This window comes from Xiphophorus couchianus, chromosome 17 (assembly GCF_001444195.1).
Source record: "Xiphophorus couchianus chromosome 17, X_couchianus-1.0, whole genome shotgun sequence".
NCBI lineage: Eukaryota > Metazoa > Chordata > Actinopteri > Cyprinodontiformes > Poeciliidae > Xiphophorus > Xiphophorus couchianus.
In genome coordinates, this window is record NC_040244.1 from 10653729 (window position 1) to 10673482 (window position 19754).

The 19754-nt window shown below is 39.9% G+C and overlaps 3 protein-coding genes across 3 annotated transcripts; 1 reads left to right on the top strand and 2 right to left on the bottom strand.

The window, feature by feature from the left end:
- Positions 1–6341: 6341 nt before the first annotated feature.
- LOC114161076 (dnaJ homolog subfamily B member 9-like) lies at positions 6342–9411 on the bottom strand. The gene is made up of 3 exons (XM_028044136.1): positions 9252–9411; positions 8693–8933; positions 6342–7675 (listed from the first exon to the last, which is right to left on the bottom strand). Exons 1-3 carry the CDS (start codon positions 9378–9380, stop codon positions 7188–7190), a joined length of 858 nt encoding a protein of 285 aa, XP_027899937.1. The 5' UTR covers positions 9381–9411; the 3' UTR covers positions 6342–7187.
- A 799-nt stretch (positions 9412–10210) lies between these two features.
- On the top strand, positions 10211–12569 carry LOC114161074 (THAP domain-containing protein 5). Its single transcript, XM_028044134.1, is given in 3 exon segments — positions 10211–10369; positions 10789–10975; positions 11136–12569. Coding segments are annotated over 3 exon segments (978 nt in total). The 5' UTR covers positions 10211–10286; the 3' UTR covers positions 11844–12569.
- Positions 12184–17207, bottom strand: avpr2l (arginine vasopressin receptor 2, like). The gene is made up of 2 exons (XM_028044135.1): positions 16040–17207; positions 12184–15159 (listed from the first exon to the last, which is right to left on the bottom strand). The coding sequence occupies exons 1-2, from the start codon at positions 16857–16859 to the stop codon at positions 15080–15082; spliced, it is 900 nt and encodes a 299-aa protein (XP_027899936.1). The 5' UTR covers positions 16860–17207; the 3' UTR covers positions 12184–15079.
- Between the last annotated feature and the right edge of the window lie 2547 nt (positions 17208–19754).

Genomic DNA, 19754 nt, shown 5'->3' on the forward strand with positions numbered 1-19754 from the left:
CTGTAGAATAAATTATTCTGCTCGTGAATTTCAAGATTGATCAAAATAGCACAAAAACGAGTCATTTTGGCCATGTTTATTTTTGAAGATGTACAGGTGTTGTCCAGTGTGCCATTCGGAGACTCCAAATGGCACACTGGACAACACCTGATATACAAACTTCCAATGACTGCAACTCCTCAGTGCTTCAACATGCAGTCATCAATGAGGGCTCTAATGAAAGATAATGACCAGAGGAATACTCTGGTAGACATAACATTACTGATAGTGGAAATGACTTATAATTATATAAATAAAATAGCATATCTGTCAAGTTTTAGATTTGAGAATATGGGAAACTTTTAGCAGGTTGCTGCCGCCATCAGAGCAGGGGAGGGATGAACAGAGAGGTGGTTAGTGTACAGTCAGACCTCCTCCCCCCTCTTGCGATACGCTGACAACGTGTCTCTTCGTTGGTGAGAGAAAGTTCTGTAAACACTGTTACACATGAGGGCGCACAGAGCCTGACTTTCCCCTCAGGATGACGCAGCAAAAGTGCCCAGATTGCGCAGGATTATGCATACAACTAGTGGATTCATGTCAAAACAAACCCCTTGTGACAGGACACGTGTTGGCTACACATCTGTGGTTTTAGATTTAATCTCTGAGTTGACCCATCAGAAATGTTCCAGAAAGAATACGGGCATGTCAAAATGAACTCAAGTCGCTCTATGGATATTATTGGCTCGGGAAAAGCCATTTCATAACGTTATTAGTCGAATGCAGTGTCCAATAAAAAGGGGGGGTTCTAGGCTGCCATATAAAAGCGTCATAATGGACATCGGCAGAGTTTAAAGAGGAGAAAAAATTGGGAAATCTAAAATGAACTAACTGTACTCATTTTTCCTCGGTTTCTGGCTTTACATTTGGCTGTAACTCATTTACAGCCAGATGTAAAGCTTGTGTTGGTTTTCTATGAGGTTTTCTACCTCTTCCTTGAAAGCCTTTTTTTTTTTTACCCCTCCAGGGGGTCTTTTGTGGGGTCTAGTGTCCCTTAAACGACAGTAGACTGACAGGAAACAGGGAAGGAGAGAGGGGAAGACATGCGGCAAATGTCGTCGGGTCCGGGAGTCGAACCCACGACGGCCACGTCGAGGACTCAAGGCCTCCAAATACGGGTCGCGCTAACCGCTACGCCACCACGGCACGCCCGGAAAGCCTTTTTAATCGAGCTGAACGTCTTCCACCGAGGCTGAAATCGGCTTTCCACAGTTCTCAGGACATTTCTTTCAAATATTGGTGTCCCTGTCTCCAGGAGATGGAGGATGTTCTCTCCCTTGTTGCACTCCTTCAGCAGGTCCTTGAAGACGGCATTGCCCTGGCGTGTTATCTTCTCCGGGTTCATTTTGAGGACTCATGGTTTAGTTTCAGCCCAGAGTTTCTCAAATAGTCAATTACAGATAACATGCTGTTCTGCAAAAGGGTAGCAGCTCTGTCCTGACTTTTCAATAATCCTCTGGATCACATCTCTGACCAGGCTTCTCGCTGCCGTTTTTCTGATCTCTACTTCTTCAAACTCTCCCTGGTCTTTCTCTGGGTCGCTGATGCGCTCTGTTTCTGGTTCTTCCAGTTCCAGCTCAGCAGGAATCATACCCTCATGGATTTCTGCTGGAGGTTTTAAATTTGGATCAGGATGAGAAGCTGTAGATCGAGGTGAATGTGAAACCTGCTCCTCTCTTTCCTCTTCAGAACAAACTTGAGAATCTGTTAGTTCCTCATTGCCTTCATCGTCCAGCACTGAGGAAGCTGACATCTGACTGTCCCACAGAGCTTCCTTCACAGATCTAAAGCTTCATCTGAAGGAGCGAAGACAGATGTGGTATCATCAGAGCTGGACTCCCGTTCTGATTCATTTTCCAGCAGATTTTCAGTCAACAAGGTCTCTGGATGAATGAAGGCTTCCATGGGTGAGATTTCATCCAACTTTGGCTTTGCTTCTATTTCTTGTGAATCTTCGGTTGACTGAGTCTCTGGTATGGAGTTCTCCACATCTGCAACATCTAGAGGAACGAACGGCTCAGCAGGTGAGATTTCATCAACCTCAGGCTCCTCTTCGTGTAGATCTACGGTTTCCTGGACTTCTGGAGGAATGACGGCTGCCATGGCCGTAGTTTCCTTGTTATCTTACACATTCTTTAATGTCAGAAACTTTGTCTACAAGCGAACCTTCTCCTGCCGATATTTTTCCATCTTCCACCTGGATGTTCAGTGTTGGCTTGTCTTCAGTCAGAGGTTTCTGGTATCTGTAGTGTTATGCCGAGTCAAGGATGTCACCGGTATTGCGTTTGAACGTCTTTAATATTGAACATAACACTAACACATTCTCGGGCTGCTGAACAGTGTGTTGTCAGCTTTAACGTCTCTCCTCTATAAGTCACTTCCTTGTTCTACTCCAACGTGACCTTACACATAAAATAGTTCCATTACATTACAGTATCAACAAGAGAGTTGTAAATATTCAGGTTAGCTAGCCTAAAATGACAGATGGTTGTTGTCTCCAGGACGCGATTTATTCCGTATTGCTATAAATGTCTGATAGACACACCTATCACACACATCTCAATAAGTGTAATAATAATGACCAAAACAAAACACGGGAAATAGTAAGGTCAGCTAAATTGTCGTTGCGGGGCCTAAATGGGACCCTCTCAACCGCCACGAACTGACGCTGTTGTCACGGTTGCCTAGAGACGGACACTGCGCAGCCGCGGTGAGCCGCTATCAACCCGCGTCTTTTTAAAATGTCCACCCGCTACCACACCGTCCTTAGAAGCAAAACCTCTGGCAAATATACGGGCGGGAGTGGGAAAACGCACATTCCAGGCAAAACAACCACAGTGAAGTTTAATAGGGGTATTAAAAAAAATGTGTCGGCGACATTCAGTGGCGCACAGTGGGTTGTTTGATACCAGACAGAATGGGTCAGGAGAGGAACAGGAGAGACCCGTCTGAACCTAAAGAACCAGACATCAGTCTCTTCATCCCGCAATCATTTCCTGAGACCGAAAAATAATATAAATGGCAATTTAAACAAATCATACAAATAGATTAATAAATAAATTAATTAATACTATGAAGAGAAACCGTTTTTTTTGTTAGGATTGTGTAGGAAAAACTTTGACATCTTTTATAAATACAGTGTTTTGTGGTCAATATTATTTCACCATTTCATTAATGTGGGTGGCCAGTTTGGATAAGGTTTCTTATCCAGCTATAAGAATGATAGAAAACATGCTAACAAAATCCTCAAAGCTGCAGCCCATAGGCGGTTCAATTATGTTTTAGTTTGGGTACCTGGAAGTTCAGAATATAAAAAAATACATCGATAGCGTGGTGTTTAAGTTTATAAAAACATTATCAAATTTGTATTTTATTTTTTGTCTATATATTACTTAAATCTAAAGTGCTGCTAGATTTGATTTGATTTTTTGATTCTCGTTTTACATTGTGTGTGGTACTTATTTTCAAGCGCCAGTTTGCAGATCTGTAATGACTCAGCAAATTGTGTTATAAAAGTGTAAAACTCTCAGAGCAGCAACCTTATCTAGCTTTAGCTGTGCAGCATTTAGGTGTGGCGCTGCCTAGATGACTAAGCAGTTTTAACAGGCCTTTCATATACTTATATATTTTTCAACATTAAAAACGTTATATAACTAAATTTTTAGATTGGAACTCATGATCAATCAGCTGCGCTGGTTTCAGGCTGAAAGTTCTTCCTCTTGGTCATGTGCAGTTCCTTCAGATAATTTTATCCTTTCTGGTTAGTCGGAACAGAGAAATTGTGAGCACAGTGAGAGGCTTAAGTTGTGCATCATTCAAGTTTATGTGGATTGAGATGACGACCAAAATATGTTAGCGATATAAGGGAAGTTTTTGGTTTCGTGAAATATTAGAGATGTAAATTAGATTAGGGCTAAGAGCTAATTTGCTCCTGTTTTGGCCTTGTCACTTTGTTTGAATCTGGCCAAATAAACCAAACATCAAAGAAGAAAATGTAGGTAAAATCGTTTGTATTTGACATCTCAAAAAGTATTTGCTTTTTCTAGGCCTCTTTTAGAAGATTATTCCAGATGTAGATTGTTTTTTTTAGCTTTGAGAAAGTGTGCCCTCTGGTGGAACTGTCTGGAACAACAGTTGGATTATAAACCTCTGTGCTTTGGAAAGTAGAAAAGTTACTCATTGCATAAAATGTACTCTATTAGTGCCATAAAAACTACTTTTAGGTCTGTTAAAAGTAGCACATTTCTGTTGTAACTTAGTGATGTCCTATATAGTCTACACACTATATATTATTATTGATTATTCTAACACTTATTGTTTTTCATACTCAATTGTATTCTTTTTTTAAAAATCATAGAGGTGAGAAGGAGTTTACATAAACAAAGTGTCACAAAGATGGGATTAACAGATATCAAAAGAATGATTATTTTTTTAAGGAGGGGAAAAGAGGGAGGCATCCAGTCACCGGAAATTAAAAGCAATTAATTATTAAGGTCATAAATCACTCTATCAATTGCATTTTGACATAAGGGTGTCAATATATTCTCTCACAATGAATAGAAGGTCATTTCATAGTCTCTAAGGAATCTGGATGAATGGGAAAGACGACGGTATACTTTAAACTTCTACTTTAATAATTCTATCTTTTCCACTTTTCCTTCTCTAATGTCCCCTCCCACTTAGTTCATTAAGAAAACAGAGAAACATATGGTAAACTGCTCTAATGTTCCCTTAGTAAACATGCTCTGATCTGAATACAGAAGAGCATAGAAAGTTCTCAATTAACTACTATTCTATCTTCTTTGTCTGCAAAGAAAATATCATAAAGCATAACTTATTTGAAATGCTTTATGTGAATAGCTGCACATTTAATATGCACGTCTTAAAAGTCTTAACTGTGACATTTGCAAAGCATTGCTTGAGAAAACAATGATAGGTTTCCTTCTGCTGCCGCTGTCCCCCAAGCATCCTGGTGCCAGCGACCCCTAAAGTTCCTGTTCAGTAATTTAAAAATCCAGGGTGGGACCCAGCACCTTAACGTTCCCGATTGATACATATGAATAAAAATACGCCTGGCTCTCTAAAATATCGTTGCTTTCGACGTTTCCTCCTGGTTTTCTTCTGTTGGCTGTTTTGCGTATTCCTCCAGGGTTTCTTCTCTTTGTGGGACATCCTTGGTTTTGTCTGCCACCCTTGATTTCATCCTGTCCTGCTTGACTTTCAGAGCTACGATTTCTTTATTCAGCTCTTCATTCTCCCTCTCAAGCCACTCCAGTACTTTTGACTTTTCTTTCATTGTTGCCTGTGTCCGTTCCAGTATCACATTTAATCTTAACATGGTACCATAATCGCATTTCAATACCTGAATTGCTGACCTTGCTTCCTGCAATTCAATATTAACTCTCCTAATCTGTTTTTTGTAATACTCGTTGGAATTTATAAGAATGTTATTCTCAGCTTGCCAGCTCATTGCGTTGTCAAGGCGCTCGAGTTTTACCTTCAGGCTTTCCACAGTCTTTTGAAGCTGCTCATTTTCTTTGTGCAGCTTCCCGTGGCTCTTCTGCAAACTGTCTATTTTGGTCAACAAGAAATCTTTCTCTGCCACCTTTGCTTTCTTGGTCAAACCTTAAACTGCAAATGAATGAATTTCTCTGTGGAATCTGGGAATACAGACATCTTCCCATAACAGCATAAATTGTGCATCTATGTTGTTGTGGATAAAGTCACACATTGATTCTGCCAAAAAGCATCAACAAAGGGACAGTGCCAAAACAAGTGGACAACAGTTTAAGGATATGAATCACAAAACGTACAATTTACATCAAATTCTTTCTTGAATATAGAGTTCTCATAAAAGGATAAGTGCAAACATCTGCGATAGCTTTTCATTTTAAGTGGGTAGGATATTCTGATGAAGGAAGTGATATTTTTGTGTTTTTGTCGTGTAAATTGTTCCAGTGCTACGCTAAGCATAACTTCTAAGCTTCCACTTCAGTCTCATCACATAAAGGAATGAGTGATAAATGATAATATTTAACATTAACACATAGCTGTTCTTACTGACAACTATTGTGAGTAGTCCCTAACATTAATATGATCAGGCAGGATGTAATCATATATACACATACAGTATGTATTATTGTTATAAAGGCTGAGCCAAGAAGATTTATGTCTGTATCAAACAAGTAGCCCTTCGTGTTACTCTGGACCCGTGAAGTAGCTCCCAGTCTCTAAAAGGTTGGTGACCCCTGGTCTACACAGTGAGTTCCTAATTTAGTCACAGAGGGAAGAAAAGACAATTCTTTGATGTTCCATGTTTTAATTTCTTTCCAAACATTTTGCAGTCAACACACACACTTACCACACACACACATACACAAAGTGCAGATGTAAGACAATGACATTTGCAGGGCACCGTCTTTGAATCATAGGCAACATGAAGAGCAAAGGTGCCAAGTATTGCACATTCTTATCAGTTTGGGAAACTTAACCTGTCAGATCATCCAGCTTGACTGAAAAACGAGCGGACGAAGCAATAAATTGTCTGCGTCTCCGTTTCACAGGATTTATCATGGGACTGATGTTAATTCCTGACCCTGACTGAGTGATAGGAGATGCATCTCTGCAGGAAGAAACTTAAACTTCAAATGAGGTAACTGTTGACGACGGCCAGCCTGCACGCATTCCAGCTACATTTCCTGGAAGAGAAATATGTTGTCATTTCAAAGTTAGAAAGCAAAGTGGCCTGATTAGCTGCTGAATCAAAGATTGCCTTCGAGAACTCTTATTGCCTTCCTGCCCTCGACGGAAAACAAGCTTTCATTGTTTAAACGTAGGCCGTACCTGAGTGTCGGAACCGTACAGTCATAATAAACTGAAACAAACACAACAAACAAGGAAAGCTGAATAAAGGGGAGGTTTTTCAATGGTCCTAAGACTTATTCCCGTGCTATAATCAAAAATGTGGATTTGTTATTGCTTCAGAACAGCCACTAATTTGACCAGCTTGGATATTTGCTGGGAAAAAAAACACTAAGAGTTACAAAAGCCACACCAAGTGATAAATTAGCATTCAATTCGATTTCAACACCGCAACTAAAAATTGTGCAGCGTCCCAACTTTTTTTTTTTTAAATCCTTCATCTCGTCTCAGGAGCAGTCGGTGAAGGTGGTCACCATGTTCCCCCTGCGCTGAGTCACCGTCCTGCAGTGCTGCTTCGCCGAGCCTTGAAATCTGCTCTCGGTCCTGGAAGTGTGGGTGTTGAAGGAGAACATTTTCTCCAAGTCCTCGAACATGTCGTCGAACATTCCTCCGCCGAAGCTCCCCTGCTGGAAGCTTCTCTGCTTCCGGTTCATCGCCTCCTTGTGAGCCTGGAAGTGGGTGTCAAAGTGTCTCTTTTGGTGCGACTGATGATGCGAGTGGAAGTGGTGCTGGTGTTGTTGACCGAACGGGTCAAAGTCTTTGAAGATGTCATTGAAATTGAAGTGGAAGGACTGGTAGTGCTGCCTGAAGTTGTAGTCGTCGCCGCTGCCGCCTCCTCTTCCTCTACCTCCTTGGTAAGCTTCTCCTGATGAGGCAGAGTGGCCAAACTGGTCATACTCTCGCCGCCTCTTATCATCCGATAACGTTTCATAAGCTTAAAAGAAGCAAACATACGTAAAGTAAGCATCAGTGTTTTAATATCAATGCACAGTAGAGCATTCAAAAAGAGTTTCTTGTAATTAAGCTCTGATGCACATCATGTGTTGGACACAGCAAGCGGGAGGACAAGACTGCTATTGTCAGATGAGGTCAAGATTGAAATGTGATGTCACATCCTGAGAACACCACTGCCTGGTGAAACATGGCGGTTGCAGCATCATGCTGTGGGGATGTCTTTCTTTAGCAAGGGCACGGGAGCCAGTCAGAGGATAAACTATGAAGTTTGTAATGTAAAAAAGAAAAGACTTTTAACATTGTGAATACTTTTAAAAGGTGCTCTAAAGTTCAACAAAAGCCATGGAAAAAAACTTGGAATACCTTAAAATGTAGATGACTTGTATGAACAAAATAATTAATAAGAAGATAATAGATAATAAAAGAAATAATATCTTTTCTCAAAAGATTTAATCCTGTCTCATACTAATAATGTACAAATTAAAGACTTGTAAATAAAAGCTCATTCTTCTTGACTGGAATTTCACTGAATGATCAGTACAAATTAATTAACTTTCCTACATTGTGTCTGAACTAATGTCAGTTTTTGCACATTTCCTGTTTCAAAATATCAAAAGTTTCCAGATAAAGATTATTTGGTCACCTTTTTTTCCCCCCGGCAATTTGTTCATATAAACGTACAAATATTTAATGTAAATTTAATTTGGAAGAAACAACAATGCTTTTTAATTTAACTGCATGCCTCTATTCCAAACATAGTAAAGACACCAAAAGTAAACTCCCTTCCTACCATGAAGGAGGAAATTCAAAACACAGCAGAGTAAGTGGCATAAAAATTACTTTTAAAGAAACTTATCGAGCTGAATGTGACAATTTAAGTCAATTTTCACAACAGGAGGAGCGTATTTTAAAGCACCTGACAAACGTTACAGACCCAACTTGTAAACAAAACACTTCCTTGACGTAATAGAAAAACTATGACGAATCACTGGCGTACCTTCTGCTATTTCTCTGAACTTCGCCTCTGCGTCTGCGCCCTTGTTTCTGTCAGGGTGATACTTCAGAGCCAGTTTATGGAAAGCCTTCTTGATCTGGCGCTCCGCGGCATCTCTGGGCACCCCCAGGATCTCGTAGTAGTCTCTCTTAGCCAGGATGAACTCCGAGATGAGAAGAATGTGAACTGCGAGGAGCAGCGTCGACTGCGCCGTGGCCATACCGACAGTTTTAACGCCCATTAGCTATAAAAGCAGAACGTATACCAGATATATAACGTTTAGAATAAACATTGAAGTTCAGAATTGGATAACAGAAAGTTAAAGCAGGTAAGCGTTGCTTAACGTTTTTTTTTTTTTCGCTTGCCTTTCAACAGAGCCATCAAGCTGATGGTGGGAACTCTCTGGAACCGACTAGAAACTTTCGATCAGTTTTTAGCAGTAACAAACCTTATTACAAAACCATTTCTCTATTTTCAGTCACAAATAAGCCCCTTGTACATTAGAAACCGTTATATATATATATATATATTTTTTTTTTTTTACAGAAATCCGAACAGTTACCTGCAGAAGAATTGATGAACAGCCTTGTGGATTCTTCTTGCCACCCGCCAACAGCTCCAGCTGATGCGAAACGAAACCCAGCAGCTGTTGACGACAAGCATTCTTGAGCCGCAACAACACGACTCGCATTCCTATTGGTCCGTTACTGAACACACTGACTCTGAAGGCTGTGATTGGTGGGAATTTTGCGCACGTGGAAGCTTGAGGACCGAGAGCAGTGGACTAGACTGAGAGGAGTCTGACAAAGAGTAGCGGTATGAAAAGATAATTACAGGTCTTTTGCTTCCGTGTTCGGGTTCCGTTGCTAATTTTAGATTAGATAAAATCGAACATTTTATTTGACAGGCTATATATTTTCATTTTATTTAGCTTATATTTGTAATGTTCCTAAGCCTTTTGCTCTAAATATGTTGTTGAATAAAGCTCTGACGCTTATAATCTTTTTCTTGCTAGATGTTGTGCAGCACCCTTTCTCCCTTCCCTGCAGCATTAGACAACTAATATATTTTCTTTCTTTAAGCCCTTTTTCATTATGTCGCATTTGCTTGGATTTTTCAATCCGTATTTTTAACATGTACATTTTTTTAATGCTCATCTGTTGAGTAACTATGCGGTGGGTCCGCACGATTTGTCAACCGGCGAGGCAGGAACTAGGCTTGCCGGATGATTGCAGTTTGCTGACAATTTCAAATTCCGCTTCAACTGGAGAATACGCATACCCGTTCAAGATGCGCCGATGTCGGCGTCGTTTTCAAAAAATCTTTTTATCTGTTAACTTTTTAATTCGTAGCAACAAATAGACATATATTCTCTGCACGTTTCCCCTCCATTTAAGGAACTCCTTCAACTCCACTCCAATCATCACCCCGGCTGATTGTGAAGGATTCAACCCAAAGTGTTGGCTAAATAAATAAATAAACGTCACCTCCGCCATTCAGACAGCATACCGGAAGTGGACTTTTTCGACATTTTTCACGTTAAAAATATCCTTCAACGTGTTGTGTCAAGGTGTTTCCATGCGGCTTCACAGAGGAGATGCCACGATACTGCGCAGAAAAGCTTTGCCGAAACCGTGGAGGGACTTCATCAAAACAAGACAAGAAAATCAGCTTTTACCCGTAAGTTATTCTGTCTGCATAGTTTTTTCCTCAGCTATTTCAATTAGGCTTTTACCATCACCGTTATAAATTGCTTATAGTGACGATACGGCAGTGTCATGTTTGTGCTAGATTGAAATAAACTACTAGTAGTAACGGAGTTGCTTGCTATTATGCATCTTTAAAGCTACATGCCAAACCTTTCTCTATCATACCTGATAAGAATACAATAGATCATATTGGTATAACATGCAATCAGTTTCTGGATTTGTTTTGTTGTTTTAAGTTAAAGTGTCATTTAGTCAAAATGAACTTATTGTGAAAGGGGGGAAAGGTGTACAGTGTGTTTAACTGTCTAAGAGGCTCAGTTCAGTTTCAGAATTCACAATAATCTTTCATTCAGGTTAATTAATGTCCTTGGTTGTTCTCCTTCTGCATAGTTTTCCCTTGCAGGACAAGACCAGGCTCCAAAAATGGGTAAACAACATGAGGCGGGGGGAGTGGACCCCAAGTCGGCATCAGTATCTCTGCAGCGAGCACTTCACAGAGGACTGCTTTGATATTCGCTGGGGTATCCGGTATCTGAAGAATACAGCTATTCCCACCCTTTTCCCCTCTGTTGAGAATGTATGTAGTAACCTCCATGAAAAAAAAATGTTTAAAGAAAATTTGTTTGAGTTTACAGATGTTTTAACACTGCAGCTGTATTTTTTTTCTACCCTAAATCCACAACAGATACATGTGTTGTATTGCTGTGAATTAACTGCAGTACTCTTTTTCATCCAAGGAATGTGAGAACAAGGTTACCCTTCAGAGAAATCCTAAAGGCACATCCCCGTAACAGGCTGAGGACTTTGAGATTGATACCAGTAGGATGCCTCTCATTTTGAGGAAAATGCGCCCACCTGTTAAAGAACAGTCCACGACGCTGCTCAAAGTCCCTCTCTTCCAAGAATCAGGGATCACTTCTCAGTCAAGTCTACCTGCGACGCACACTACTGTCTGCGAGGTAACGAGTAACAGTGGAGTTTCAGCAATGCCCTGCCTCACACCGCCGTTGCGCTCCGAAGAGCAAACTGACTCGATTGTGACCGTGTTGTGCTGCAAGACACTTGGCCCTCACGCCAGCAATGAGGAACATGCACATTGCGCTTCTTTTGCAGCAGACCAGAGCCAGACTTTTCGTTTTGTGCCTGTGGAATTGATTAGAGACAAATCTCTGGGGAGTTTTGCAGAGGAGACCGAGGCCAGCGACAGGGAGCACGTTTTGGTTCACGAGCACTCGTACTGCAGACAGGACACTGACAAAGACGAGTTGTGGAGTAAGATCCTGAGTCTGCACACAAAGATCTTGGAACTGGACCGTAGAGAGGAGAGCACCGTGGCTAAAATCCACACTTTAGAGAATGAGATTTCACTCCTGAAGAGGGATGGGGCAGTTTTTAAAGAGAAGCAGAAAATTTTAGAAGATTATATATCATCTGTTTTACTCTGATCTTTAGACATCTGACTTGTGTTATTATTGCCTTTTCTGTAGCTAATTTTGGTCAATTATTTGTCTTGGGTGAAACAGCTTCTGTAACACGCTGCTATAGATGCAGGTCTGATGATGTCCACATGGTGGCACTGTGGTCATTTTCATTGCTTAACAGCTGTACAGGCCTATTGGACAAATTAGAATATTTTTGAAAAGTCCATTTATTTCAAGAACATTATCGCTTAGTAAAACATTATATAATAATAATTACACACAGATGGATGTTTTAAAGCCTTTATTTCTGTTAATTATGCTGAAATTTAAAATTAAAATATAATATGAGACCAATTTTTAAAAAAAACATTTTTAATATAAAAATGTAGTCATAATGAAAAGTATGCTTTATACCTGCTTAATGTTGTCAATTTTAAAAACGTACTTTTATCCTGACAAATGAGCCTTATCAGGACGCATGTTCTAATTTATTCATGTATCTATATTTTTAAATGTGAACTGCACATTTCACTTTTTCTCCAAATGGTCCTAAATTTCATTTTGCAACCTGACACCAATCTACAAGATGGTTTAAATTCATTTCAGCTAATCAGCTTCATAATCCTCCCCAGACTGTCGTCATCAATTTGTCAGGCTTTTAGTGTGGTGGTGAAAACTATTCATTTCACCACTTTTCACTTCTCTGTGACTATCAATCATAATAAAATAGAGTATGGAGAAATGTAAAAATGTTTTCCACACTTTTATTACTTTGATTTTTTTTTCTCTTGCATGTTTTTCTCAAAGTTTAAGACCCAGGTGTCTATAAATCTGGTATAAATACTCTTACTTGTCACATTGCATCTGCTCAATCAGCAGTCACTAGTGTGCCCCCAAGTGTCTGCCTAACACTTTGGAAATTTGAATAATTGATGCCCACAAAGCATGACAAGGCCATAAGAAGATAGCGAGGCTTTCCCAGGAAGCAGCTTCTGCCTGTTTGCAATTCAATTAGGTAGAGAAATAAATAAAAAAAAACAGCTAACAGGATGGGCTGAGGTCAAGCTGAGCTTTTGGAAAACTTGGAAAAACTTTTGACGGAAGAAATTGCAAGTAGGATTACAGCTAATCAAAAACCTGGATTGAATATATTGACAGCCACGTCTGCTGCAATGACATCTTTTAGGATGCATCATAAAAGGTTTTTTTTTTCTGCATCCTTCACTTAAAATTTAGCTTCAAACATTTGCAAGTGGGCTTCAAAATGAGGCCGATGTGCATCAATGCTAAAGCTAAAAGAAGCAAAGGGGTGAACACTGCCCGACAAAGGACGTCTCATCATCTGTCGCTACTATGCTTTCATATTCTGGCCTTTTTGAAATAAATCGCTGTATTCCTTTAAACATGGGCATCTCAGAAAGCACCCTCTTTCTCCTCCCATTAAGTCTGTAGTGATGGTTGTATTCAATGCAATTACATGAGCACAAACCTGCAGCAGGATTTATCTCCCACTTCTCCACCCTCGGGCTTTGAGTTAGTCACAGTTGTATTTTGGCTGCATCAGATAGCTAATCTTATTTGAAGCAGATATAAAACAAAGTGCCACAGGCTCTCAGGTTGCACTGAGAACATTCTTATCTTTCTTTCTTCTTCTTTTTTTTTTTTTTTTTTTACCTGACGTGAAAATCAGCATGTGTTTCGAAATGGGCATGTCTCCTTTCTGCGTTGTCTTGATGGGAATTTCTACGGCAAATTAGATCATTTATATTGTGACACAGACGCGCCATACGCGCTAATGGGCACGTGCTGTTGACGGGCTGCTGCAAATTGGCAGACATGGATGGGCTTGTGAGGTGCAAAGGAAAACAACACGAGGCAAACTATTGCGCTATAGACTTTACTGGAATGGAAAAGAGAACGTAATTCATATTCCAAATGGGAATAAAGTCAGTCTGGTGAAGTGTGCAGCTGCAGGAAAAGAAGTCGTCATGCCTACGTTGTAACCAAAATTTAAGTTTCTCCCACAAAAGGAGAACCATTTATGTCGGAAGTTCAATCATACTGTGGGGTATGTGGGTTTAAGAAACTCTGACTCATAATTATGCCTGATTTGACTTCAGAGAAATGCAGATCTTTGCCTTGGTTAAACAGACAGTAAACCTTTCACACAAAACATTTTGAAGTAGGTTAGAAGTAACAATGTATGTCAGGAATTTCCAGAAAGAAGCCAAAAGGAACTTCCTGATGGCTACAATAAACGCTTCTCAATTACTCTGTACATGTTAATGGTGACATTATCTGCATTCATATTTGTGGTCTTTTTGTCCAACAAACTTCTTCTTTTTTTTGTGAAAGTGATGAATGTTGTCCCATGAATACCTGAAGAGGAAGGACAATCTGAAAGCAAAAACTTTCGAAGCTCACGTTCCTCCACTGTTTTTATATGCAGGGATGTCGTAAACACAGCTTAATGCTAATGCTAAGAATGTATGCGATGTCACTTACTTTTAGGGGTCAACCATAGCAAAAAATACAAACTGGCTAAAATCCTCACAGAATAAATCTTAGGTTTTCTAGTAATCATGAAAGATGTTGAAAATATCAATTATTTAATAGCGTATTGTCTTGACCCAGTCAAAGTCTGAATGGTGTTTTCTAGCTGAAAGCGCTTACTTGACCTCATTTTGGTATGAAACACTGAAAAAAGTAAGAAATACCTTGCTTCACTTGGGAAAAACTGAAATTAAAATACATTTGCAAAGTCAACTGTCTAGACGCGACAATTTATTTTCATTTATGTCTGAAAACTGAATCTTAACATGCCAGTTTCTACTCCCAGCCTCCACATGCCCTGTTTACCCATAGCTACACACCGACAGGAATAACCCCCCGAATGTTTATGTCTCTGATTGCTCATTTCTGTTTTATCTTGGTCCAGCAGGAGAAAATCCTCCATGCAGTCACTGCAGCGCCTTCTGAAAAGATAAAGCCTGTTTGAATATATTTGTGTTCCGTTACTTTGACGGTTTCCCCGCAGTCGGCTAAATATACACCTCTCTCTTTTGCACAAAGGAGCGAGAGGATATTTTTCGCCAACAGAGAACACAAACAGATGTGCCTTTCTTCCTCAAAGTCTTCTCCGTGCGATTCAAAAAAAAAGGATCGCTGCACCTCAGTCCTCACAGGTGGGAACCTGTAGAAATCCTGTTAATTATTTCTCGTTTTCTTATGAGAATTTTTTTTGGAGGGGGAGGGGTTTCTCAGCTGTAGTAGAGATATATCCAAGGGTTTGTGCAGCTGTTGAGACTGGCGAGCAGCATGATAATTGAAAATATGGGACCTGCAAGACAAAAAAAAAAAAGAATAAATGTGATGAAACACCAATGTCAAAGTCACAACCTGGGAGTCTTTATGCACTTGCTGCAGGTCGTCTTCCTGTTTGATGTAACGACAAGCTACTACAGACACTAGAACATTCTTAAAAGATTATTTAAATCGCATAAAAATAAAAGTGATGTATATCAAAGTAATGTATAGATTCATTACACAGGGATTTCATTCAGCAGTCCCTTAGACAATTTGAATATTACATAAGATCAATAGGATATTATTTTAAGACAGAAATGTCATGTTGTCATGTTTATGGAGAAGTCTGCTGATTTGACAGTTATCCAGCTGGCACCGCTCATCACAGAGAGAAAGCCTCAAAAAGTGCTAAAGAAGCCCACCGTTGCACACTACTGCAACTAAGCACACTCATGTAAAATTGAGTGGAAGAAAAACGTGCACTAGCAATATCTATTTTTCAAACTGCAGCTTAGAGAGAATGAATCCAGGTCGCACACCAGGACTGCCACTTTCCTTGAGTTTAGCCACTTATGAACCAGGAAATTTGAGCACTTAATGCTTCCATTATGCTCACAATGACATTTATCATTCAATATGCAACGAATCTGTAAATATATTCTTTCATTTAAATTACTGAAACAAATTTGTTTCCTCTAAAATGAATATTTTTGGTACCTTAAGATGATTTCAAGAAGCGTCTTTCAGCAGAAGTGAGAGAAATTCCGTTTTCAAAAGTCCTAGAAATGTTAACGTTCCGCTACGTATTTAAGTTGCATGCGTAAAACAAACGTAAGTGAACAGTGCCCTCAAGACGGGCTCTAGCCCAGGGGCCCACATCCTACATCCAGCCCCGCTGAAACCCTGAAACCAACCTTGTGTAGGCGCGCTGCTCGGGCTCCACGCCGACCACAGCTGCACGACAAAAAAGGGGCTCCAGCACACCGTGTACGCCATTATAATCACAAAAGTCATTTTCACCGTCTTGAGCATTGCGCTGGAGACCCCCTTCGTGCCTGCGCGCCCCGACTGCAGAGCCTTCCTCTTCATGTTGAAGTAGATTGTTGTGCATATCCTCATCTGGCAAAACAACAAGATGACCGCGGGCAGCGCGAACACTGCCAGAGTGATCCAGCTGATGTAGATCCTGCTCCCCCAGGGCTCGACGAACGTCGCCCAGCAGTCATACAGGTTCGCCTCCACCTCCTGGAGGGAGAAGATGAAGAGCTGCGGGGAGCTGAAGACGAGGGAGATGAGCCACGCTGCGCCTATGGAGATGTACCTCCTGAAGGAGCCCTCCAGGAAGGAGACCATGGGCTTGCAAACAGCGTGGTAGCGGTCAATGGCCATGGCCACAATCATGTAGGCGGAGGCGAACATCCCGACCACCTGCAAGTACTTCACGAGGCGGCAGAGGAAGTCCGTCCCGCGGAACCTGTGCGTAATTTCCATGGAAAGCTGCGGCAAGACTTGGAAGAAAGCCACCACCAGATCCGCTAGACACAGGTGCAAGAGGAAAAGCTGGGTCCGCGAGTTCCTCTTCCTCCTCTTACACAGGGTGACTAAGAAGAAAAGGTTGCCACATGTGGCAAACACAAAAATTAACCCCAGAACTCCGGCTCTGAGGAGCGCAAAACGGACGGCTTCGTCTTCACCTGCTGCCACCGCAGGACTACTGCTGCTGCTGGGATCCATTTAGACGGAGAAAAAAGAAAAATGTATATCGTTCCCGAGTGGCTTGAAATCAGTAACCTCTTTTTTTTTAAAAATTGGACTTTGCCTTTTTTGGCGCAGCACAAACGAAACGCGTCGCAGGTGTCAGCGGTGACTGTGAGAAGAGAAGAGAGGAGGGGGGCTGAAGTATGACTAATGTCAGTGTTATCGCTAATACGACACACACACACACTGACATAAATGTTTAAAATCATCACGATTTACTTGAGAGTAACAAACATTATTTAACCATCTACAAAACGTCCATATTTATAGAATGTATTTAATTGGGATTGATAAACACAAAGTGGTGTATAATTAAGTGGAAGGAAAAACAAAATACATGTACATGCTTTTGTCTTTGTCAGCTTTGCACATCTAGACACAGAATTTATGTTGCTTGGATGGAAAGCAGCATAAATGTGAATTCTTGCCTGACATTCTCTGTTAGATTTTATTCAGAACTTTGACTGGACCATACATGAACACCCTCTGATCTACACTGCTCTTTGTGCAGCCCTGCTGTAAGGTGAACCTTTGCCCGGGTTTGAAGTGTTTTGCAGGTTTTATTCTCTGTATTCACCTGAATCCATCTGAGAAGCTCCCCTGTCCCTGCTGAACAAAATCTTCCCCACAGAGTGATGGTGCACTTATCTGCAGACTGATCCTCTTATCTCTTTCTTTCAGCAGTGGCTCTTTACTTGTTAAGTGCAATTGGTTTGTATGAACAGAGTGTAAAAGTGGGCAAATACCAGTGTTTTGTTTGCGTCGTAACATTTTTGAATACTTTTCCTCCTCCTTTACAGTAACACACGACATGGTGTTTGTTTCATATGAAATCCCCCTCTCTTTCTCTCTTCTCTATTCCAGATCACTCCTGATCATTAGCGCGTCAGCAAAGTGGATTTAAAATTGGCCAGATCCATAAAAGCCTTTTGCATTCAGCCTTCAAGGAGACTGACTGCAACGTGCTGTTTATTTAGCAGCAGATAATGAAATCTTTTTACTCTCCTCCTCTCAGTAAGTGGCAGCTCGGCCATTTTATTTGCATCCAAAGGGGCGACTGAGTGAGAGTCTGTCGAATCATAGTAATGGCGTGTGGGTTTGTTGGCTTTAAATGTGCTTGAGGTTATCATAAAAGTTCTGATGTTGACTTTCAGAACTCTTCGATAGAAATTCAGAGAAAACGTCAGTCAGTCTTCTATCATACGGCACATTTGCCCAAATGTCAGACTTAAAAAATTTTTTTTTTTAAATCACTCTTAAAAGCTTAAAAGCTGAAGAAAATCTAAATAATTATGACCCTTGAGCGACAGAGAGTTAGCTTTTCCATTAAAGAAATGCTTGATTAGAGATTTTCATGAAAGAGTCATCTGGGATCTAGTCTTAATCTGTTTTGATTAGACGGCTAAAAGTCTTGATTTACTTGAACATTTCAACCAAGTGAGCTTTTGTCGTTTTGTGCCAGCTTTACTGAGAAGCTTATGAAACTCAATTCAGTCCCTCCCCAGTATGGAGCAGTGACTCTCCACTCATGACAAATAACTCTTAATCTGTACTCTATTTCATGGCAGGTTGATGTTGTGAATGAAGATTTTGCATTTCTCTCTCTCTCTCTCTCTGTATCTCTCTTCCTTGCACTGTTTTTCTCCTCTCTTGTTTACTTTTGGTAAGATTTTAGTTTCTAAGAACTTATCTCAAGCTACGCTTTTTCTCTGAAAACCAATAAATCAAATAGCTTTTTCCACGAGCTATTCACACACCACACACCGCTTTTACAGACGGGAGTGTCTTTTCGGAGAATCGATCTCTGCAATTTTCTAAAACAGATATTTTTGTTTTTGAAAAAAACAAAAAAGAAGTAAACTGATGAGCAGAAATGTTTTAGGAATTTGCTTCTCGAACAGCGTGTGCTCAGTCGTTACGTCTACCTTTCCCTGGCAATTTATCTGTGCAAGTCTCTCAAATTAGGAAGAAAATGCATCAAACAGAAGGTCATGCAAAATGAGTAACACCTCAGAAATCTTACAGCAATTTCCTGTTTCATGCCAAGTAAAATAAATCATTATGTGTAATTTTGAGCTTTAGAACGAGCATTTTGTTCCTACTATGCAAAAATCAGCTGCTTATTTTCTGGGTTATTCTGTTTTATTAATTTACTTTTTTGCCTTGTACGTATTATAACCCACAGAGATCACAACTTCTTATTATTCTTAGTTTAAAATATAGATTCCATTGGATAATGTGGATCATATTATCCAATATATATTAACAAAGGGATGGACAAGGACCAGGAAAAAAAATTCAGTGGAAAGAATTTGTGATGGCATTAAGCTCTAATTGTGAGAGTATGAATTATTTCTATTATATGAAGCTTAAACATTGTGTCTGGCTTATCCTAATTTTCAATACCTTATTTCTTATAATTAAAGAAGCAAATAAAGAATTTCAATGCTTAAAAACATATAGTTTTAAAAATGGTTGATTTCAGTATTTTTTTAGCTGTATGTATGTAAATTAAAACATTTTTCTAGCGCTACCAAATGTCATACTTTAAAAAACCTTTTCTTTACTGCTTGATAATTTATTATTGTTAAAGCATTTTAAAGCATTTTCAATTACATTCCATTCCCTTTCTACCAATTTGTGAAATCTAAAGTACATACAAAATTATACTATATTAAATCTATTATAATTTGTAAGTGAAACCGGTGTGTTTATGTACAATTATTATTACATTAAATATGCAATGACACTTTTTAAATTCATTTGGCCTGATAATTAGTTCTGCTTTTTTCCATATGAACGAAAAAGCAATACATCTTTATATATTTCAGTCTACATCTATTGGAACAGAAAACATACCTTCAAAAGAAC

Excerpts from the sequence above, each read along its gene's own strand:
- LOC114161076 (XM_028044136.1), bottom strand. The coding sequence starts at position 9,380 with ATGCGAGTCGTGTTGTTGCGGCTCAAGAATGCTTGTCGTCAACAGCTG. Across the intron at positions 8,934-9,251 it reads GTTCATCAATTCTTCTGCAG|CTAATGGGCGTTAAAACTGT; the intron begins GTAACTGTTCGG and ends CTGCTTTTATAG. Across the intron at positions 7,676-8,692 it reads GTTCAGAGAAATAGCAGAAG|CTTATGAAACGTTATCGGAT; the intron begins GTACGCCAGTGA and ends GCTTCTTTTAAG.
- avpr2l (XM_028044135.1), bottom strand. The coding sequence starts at position 16,859 with ATGGATCCCAGCAGCAGCAGTAGTCCTGCGGTGGCAGCAGGTGAAGAC. Across the intron at positions 15,160-16,039 it reads GAGCAGCGCGCCTACACAAG|GTCCCATATTTTCAATTATC; the intron begins GTTGGTTTCAGG and ends TTTGTCTTGCAG.